Source organism: Phacochoerus africanus, chromosome 9 (genome assembly GCF_016906955.1).
Source record: "Phacochoerus africanus isolate WHEZ1 chromosome 9, ROS_Pafr_v1, whole genome shotgun sequence".
In the NCBI taxonomy this organism is placed as follows: Eukaryota; Metazoa; Chordata; class Mammalia; order Artiodactyla; family Suidae; genus Phacochoerus; species Phacochoerus africanus.
In genome coordinates this window covers 47,772,736-47,779,889 of record NC_062552.1, presented here as the reverse complement: position 1 = coordinate 47,779,889, position 7,154 = coordinate 47,772,736, and the positions used below count along the sequence as shown (strand labels likewise).

At 47.2% G+C, this 7,154-nt stretch overlaps 1 protein-coding gene across 1 annotated transcript; it reads left to right on the top strand.

The window, feature by feature from the left end:
- The first annotated feature begins 3,736 nt into the window (after positions 1-3,736).
- LOC125136609 (glutathione S-transferase A1-like) lies at positions 3,737-6,529 on the top strand. Its single transcript, XM_047797458.1, has 3 exons — positions 3,737-3,755; positions 5,177-5,496; positions 6,359-6,529. The coding sequence occupies exons 1-3, from the start codon at positions 3,737-3,739 to the stop codon at positions 6,527-6,529; spliced, it is 510 nt and encodes a 169-aa protein (XP_047653414.1).
- Positions 6,530-7,154: the final 625 nt, after the last annotated feature.

The following is a 7,154-nucleotide window of genomic DNA, read 5'->3' as shown; positions in this document are numbered from 1 at the left end:
ATAAAGAACAAGTCAGGGATTCATTTCCTTAAGGTAAAACACATACACACACACACACACACACACACACACACAGATCAGCACGTACACAGTGAGTCTTCTCACAGGAAGACCAGAATTGGTGACCTAGGAAAAGAGGCATTTCATCTTTTTTTTTTTGCTTTTTAGGGCCTCACCCTTGGCATATGGCGGTTCCCAGGCTAAGTGTCGAATTGGAGCTTCGGCTGCTGGCCTACACCACAGCCACAGCAACACAGGTTTGGAGCCGCATCTGTGACCTACACCACAGCTCACTGCAACATCGGATTCTTTACCCACTGAGCGAGGCCAGGGATCGAACCAGCAGCCTCAAGTTAACTAGTTGGATTCCTTTCTGCTGAGCCACTAGGGGAATTCCTTAATCTTTATTTTTAACATGGAAATTCTTGACTTCTAGTCAATGTGCCCTTCTCTGGAATAATTAAAGAAGATGAACAAAGTATGTTTCATAGGGTGAAACAGGGTATATTAATTAGCATAAAATTAGAGTTAACTCTTCTACAAGCCAGAATGACTTCCCAATATCTGAATAGGTGAAAATTTCTTTTATCACTGGGCCATGGCAGAAAGATACTTTCTTTATCTCTTTAAGATCCATTTTTCTTCTAAAATAAAAGTGTTTTTCCTTATGCATTTTTGAACAGCTGCTATGCCTACTGTGGGCTCTCTGCTGTTGTAGGAGGTGGGAAATAAGGAGAATCCAACAGACCCAGCTGTGCGCTCAGGCGACCATGTCGTGGCCACCAGGTCGTCAGGGCAGAGCTGCCACACATGCTCCGTGGGGGCCTCACCTACAGGTCACCCCAGGCCCCAGACCTGGTCCCTGTGACAGAGACCACACGTGTGGTTGATTCTAGAGGAACGCAGAGATGTGACGTCATTTCCCCTGGCCTCTCACTAAGCCAGAGAGCCTGGAGCGGGAGTGATGCTGGTTTAGGCACATCTGGGGCCTGCAGTGAACACCCTCCAGGAAATCTGGCCTTTGGAGTCACAGGGGCTCCCCCTCTTGGAGTGAGCATCTCTGTAGGTGATGGGGGGACAAAACAGACAGGGCCTCCCTGGTTGCAGCTTCATTCCCTCTGGTCTGGTCTCTACTTACTCGAAAGCTATTTCCCCAAATGCAGAAATGCAAACCTGAGCACCACTTCCTGCTTTAACTCCTTCAAGTGACTCCTGCTGCTGTTGTAGGGGGGTCTCCTCACTTCCAACCTACACCCCGCCCGGGGCCCGGCCTAAGATCCAGCCCCATCCTACAAGGGGGTGTGGGGGCCACCTCCTTCCTCCCTGGTCACCTTTGCTCCCTGACTGGCAGCCTCTCCCCTGCAGCCACACTTAGCTCCTCACCTGGTGCTTCCCAGCATGAACAGTTGCCACACCAAACACAATTCCACACACACTTCCAGGCCCCACGGCAGGGTGGGGGGGGGGTATGGGCTTAAGAAATTCCTCCCCCAGCTGCCTGAGAGCTCTATTTGCTCTACAATCTTCACGATGCTGGTATAGACATCACTCCAATGCTGTGCACACCTTGCATGACTCCTACTGCAAATAAACTACCTGCAAGGAAATCTATGAGACCATGGAGAAAATTAGAATGCTGAACATTTATTGAAATTACAAAGCTAAATTTATAAATTATATAAATTATAAAATGTAGTGTGATGAAACAGTGTAATCATGGTTAGCAAAAGTGTCTGCCTTTGAGAGAGGAAAGTACTCAAGGTTTGATGGGTGAGGCGATGAGCGGTCTAGCATTGTGCTTCCCAGCTCCTGGGCTGTGGGGCAGGGAGCTTCCTGGAGCGGCTTGTACCGGCTTACACACCTGGGGGGCTTCCAACAACAGGATGAATTCTCTCACTCTTCTGGGGCCTGAAGTCCCAAGTCAAGGTCCTGCATATCCTCGGGAGGCTCTGTTGTTGTGGATGTGGGGTCTCTCCTGCGTCTTCCAGCTTCTGGCGCCTGCAGATGTCCTGTTTCCATGGCTCATGGCAGCCTCACTTCAATGGCTGCCTCCATCTTCACATCACCTCGGACTGTGTATTTTCTCTTCTGTTATAAAGCTCACTTGTCATTGGACATAGGACCTATGCGTATAATCCAGGATGGTCTCACCTCAAGTTCCTTAACTACATCCAGAAATACTCTTTTTCAAAATACAGTCACATCACAAGTTCTAAGTATTTCAACATGGACCTATGTTTTTAAAGGCCACCATTCTATCCACAACAGGGTAGAGATGCAAAAAATCATTGGTAATTGCTGAAGAAGGGGGATGAGTACATTGGGGTTTTTATACTTGTCGATGTACGTTGTATTTGTCAGTAATTCTCCACTTAATAACTTTTTAAAAGTTCTGTTATCTGTTGAGCTCCTAGTATGTGCCAGGTGCTGTACCAAATTATGGGGACTTAACAAAAGCAAGATCAAGGCTCAGCTCACAGTCTATGGGAGAAACAATATAGAGTTAATACTTAATTAATTAATAATAAAACATAAAATGTCACAATAGGAATTCCCGTCATGCCCCAGCAGAAACAAATCCGACTAGGAACCATGAGGTTGTGGGTTCTATCCCTGGCCTCCCTTAGTGGGTTAAGGATCCCGCATTGCTGTGGCTGTGGTGTAGGCCGGCAGCTGCAGGTCTGATTAGACCCCTAGCCTGGAAACCTCCATATGCTGCAAGGACAGACTTGAAAAGCCAAAAAGAAAAAAAAAAAGAAAAGAAAAATGTCACAATAATGTAAGAAAAATATTATAAGATAAATACAGTAGTAGCTCATGGTAGAGTATTCCAAACAGAACAAATAGTTGTGCAAAGGCCCTGAGGTTGGGAAGGCTACTTGGCAGACCTAGCAGAAAAGAACAGGCTACCCATTAAGGGTGAATTTCTGACACACAGTACATTTTTTTTTTCATGGAAGTATGTTTCATAAAATGTTTAAAACATAAGAATAAGAAAAAATTATGTATCTGCAGGTCCCATTTACTGGATGTCCTGTATCTTAACTGCAACCCAATGAAAGAGAATTCCAGAGATGCTCTGCCCTTTAATGGCACCAGCCCCCTCTAGCCCCATCGTAGAGGTTTTTCATTTCCATCAGTCTTTACATCCAATTCATGAAAACCTTACAGTAAGTTTTTTTTCAAAATGCCCTTTTTCATTGGCTGGCAGAGAAGTTCTAATCAACCTGAAATTTTGTGTTTAATCTTTGACTGCCAACCTTGAAAAAACATATGAACTAGATAATACCCTCATGAGAGAATGACTTATCATTTTTTATCTTAATCTAGCACAGAACCCTTGGCCCTGGACACTGTGGGAGTGGCTTTAACCTGAGGGCTCTCCCCTCAGAGAGGAGGAGTTATTTCAAATGCAACAACAGCTTATAAACCCATGTGATCTGGGCATTGAGTTGCTGAGCCAGGTGGGAGACAGCCTTTCCTAAGGTAAGTTCTGATTTTATACATCTGTGTAATGTGCTCTTAGTACAAGGAAATCTCTGTTTTACACTCAGATGGTGACTTCTTGGTGTGCGTGGGGGACAGTTCAAGGCGATTATTCAATCACTGTTGGGGCATTGTTACAGAAATGGATACATGAAGAATTTAGAAAAATAAGCATGAGATTTAGGTATGTATGAGAAATTAATGATGTGATGAGAACAGAGAATGAAAGAATTTTGGCCAGTCTGAGGATATGACCAGGGTAGGAGAGGGTAGGTGTTTTTGTGGAGCTTCTGTGCTCTTTAGAAGTCAACACACAGCAGGTGCAAACTGTGATGCTGAGGTATTATGCAGGCTTTGGAAATTCAAATAAGATGTATTATAGAAGAGGAAAAACGAACTCAGCATCAGAAGAACTGGATTTTAACTCAGTCTTTGCGGTAATCAACCAGCTAGCAAGTCTCCTTCTCTCTCTGGGGTTCAACCAACTCAGGGCAAACCTTGAAACTGGCCAGAGCAGGGTTTATGGATCTTAAACCTTTTAACATTTCAGGCTGGGCTAATTCATTGTTGTGGGGACCTGCCCCGTCCATTGTCTATTTTTTTTAGTTAAAATTACGGATGATAGAAATCTCCAGGAGTTCCCATCGTGGCAGTGGTTAACGAATCTGACTAGGAACCATGAGGATGTAGGTTCGATCCCTGGCCTTGCTCAGTGGGTTAAGGATCTGGCGTTGCCATGAGCTGTGGTGTAGGTCGCAGACGCGGCTCAGATCCTGCGTTGCTGTGGCTCTGGCGTAGGCCAGTGGCTACAGCTCAGATTAGACCCCTAGCCTGGGAAGCTCCATATGCCACGGTAGCAGACCCAGAAAAGGCAAAAAGACAAAAAAAAAAAAAGAAAGAAAGAAAGAAAAGAAATTTCCACTGAATCAGACTTAAGGGATGTATCTGATGGCAGTGTTAACATAGATATTTCCTCAAATTGGCCAATGTTACACCTCTCTGATAGTGCTATATGTGGCTTGCTCTCTTTGTACTTTATGATTTCCATATCGCTGGAATATTTTAATAAATATTAGGTATTTTCCCAATATTTTCTTGTGAAAAAATTCATATACGCAGGAAAGTTTAATGACACAGATAATGAACACATTTGAACCTACCACGTGCATACAAAAATTAAGCTTTGGTTTGCTTTAACATGTGTCTCTATCTCTCCAGCCCGCATCTGTCAATCAAACATAGTATTTTTGGCTATATTTCAAAGTGAGATCCGTCATCAGTGCAGTTTGCTACCAGACATTACAGCATGCAGATCATAATGCAGTGCAAGTTAAGAGTCAGGGAGATGGGGGTTCAAGTTGACCCTGGTTTATTTTGGATCCCAGAGAGATAGACCAGAAAATAAGGAAGCAGACTAAGGGAGAGAAGAAATGTAGACTCAGCAGGAGTGTACTCAGGGTTGTAGGAGATTGTCAAGAAGTTGAAGTCACTGCCCAAGGGAGGGAGACAGAATCTGAGACAAACAGAGATGAAGGGCCAGGTCATGAAGCTCGGGGCTGCACACTCCAGGGTGTGGGGACAACAGAACCCAGTGCAGAGGGGGCTGAGCCCTGGACCCAGAGGAAGAAGCAAGGAAGGCGGCCACAGGGAGCCAGGGGGCAGAAGGAAATGGTGGCCTGGCTCCCCTGAGGACTGAGGAGGGGACAGCAGGAACCCCCCAGGACCCTGTCAAGGAGTCGGGGGAGAGCAGAAGGTGTGAGGGTCCACGCCTTCCCAGTGAGGGCAGAGGGGACCTGGGCTGGGGGGCGGTGGGGCAGGAGCAGCACCCAGCCTGTGCTCCCGGACCTGTGCTCCTGGGCTGACCCCTCCCTCCGCCAGGTGTTGAAGAGCCATGGACAAGACTACCTTGTGGGCAACAAGCTGAGCAGGGCTGACATCCAGCTGGTTGAACTTCTCTACTACGTGGAAGAGCTGGACCCCAGCCTGCTGGCCACCTTCCCTCTGCTGAAGGTGAGCTCTGTCAGCCTGGGGCTGGCCCCCACCTCCCCCCCCTGGGATCTGCTGTCTGGACTCTGGGGCTCCCATGGCAGGGTCCCCATCACTGTGCAGGCCTCCTGCCCCCAGGTCTCCAACCTCAGCTCTGAGGCCCTGGTCTGGGGCCTGGAAAGATCTGGCCACACCCAGGACATTGGGGGTCGAGGCTGCCCTCGGGAGGGGGACTCACCTCTTCCAAGCGGAGAGGCCAGGGCTGGGGGGCCCCTGGCCCCTGGTCCGTGACACTCTCTGTCCTCATTCCTCTTTGCTGCCCTTTAGCCCAGGGGCGCCCTCCTCTTTCCCACCTGCGTCTGTCTGAGCGTCTCCCGCCATCCAGTTCCTCCCTCAGCTCCTGTTCCTTGTCTCCCACGCTGGCTTCTCTCTCCCCGTCTCCCTCTCTCTGAGCACACAGTGGTTTGGACAGGCCTGTGCTTCACCTTTTTTTTTTTTTTTTCTGATTTCTGTCTTGAGTTCCAGCCCAATTAATGCCCTCTCTCTTCTGTCTTGAGATCTGGGGGCCGTTCCCGGTTGACGTCTGGGACCCAGGACTCTTCCTGGTCCTGCACGAGACAGTGACTCTGCAGGGTCTCTGTGTGGGAGGAAGTTGGCGAGACATGAGCTGAATGCAGTGTGACCCTAGACGTCTCTGGGGGAAAACACTACAGCGCTGTCACCCTCGTGTCTCCGTGGGTGTCTGTGTCCAGCCTCCTCCTGGTGCTGAGGGAGGGGCCTCGGCTGGTCCTGGTCGGGGGGGGGGGGGGGTCTCCGTGTCCCTGGCTTGTGCCAGTGACAGGCTGGTCCTGGGCTGCACTGTGAGCTGTGCTCTTGTGCATTGCAGGCCCTGAAAACCAGAGTCAGCAACCTCCCCACGGTGAAGAAGTTTCTGCAGCCTGGCAGCCAGAGGAAGCCTCCCGTGGATGAGGAAAGTTTAGAAAAAGCAAGGAGGATTTTCAAGTTTAAAATTAAAGCAGGCAAGAGCCACTCTGTTTACACGAGACCCATCTTCTGAAATTTTCTGACAATGAAGTGTTTTACCTAAATGTTGATCCTGGGTGTTGTGGGACCAAGAAACTATTTTGAAGTTTTCATGGTCATTGAATAGTAAAACTCCTAGGAGCAGATTTAGTTACAATTTTACTCCTCTTCATTGGAATCAAACTTTAGAAAATCAGATTTTCCATCTCCTTCTAGCCTGTCTCTCTTTTTGGAATTAAAAATTAAGTAATAAATGGAAATGTTGATTATATAGGCCTCATGATCTTTTTCTGGGGAATTATCACATAACACCTGTCATAAGCCTGTCAAAGAATTAGGTGTAGAAATTCAAATCTGGACAATTGTAGCTTCTGCCTTTCTGCTGTCAATGAAAATAATCAATAAACAATCAGAAGTACAAATAGAAAAGAATTTTACTTGAGCCAAACTGAGGACTAGCCAGAAGTCTGCTTACCAGATTACTCAGAGGGAGCTCTCCCAGAAAAGTATGTTTTCCAGTAGTGTTTATATCTTGTCAGCATAAAGAACAAGTCAGGGATTCATTTCCTTAAGGTAAACACATACACACACACACACACACACACACACACACAGATCAGCACGTACACAGTGAGTCTTCTCACAGGAAGACCAGAATT

Coding starts and splice junctions, on each gene's coding strand:
- LOC125136609 (XM_047797458.1), top strand. Junction 5,497..6,358: donor CCACCTTCCCTCTGCTGAAG/GTGAGCTCTGTC, acceptor TGTGCATTGCAG/GCCCTGAAAACCAGAGTCAG.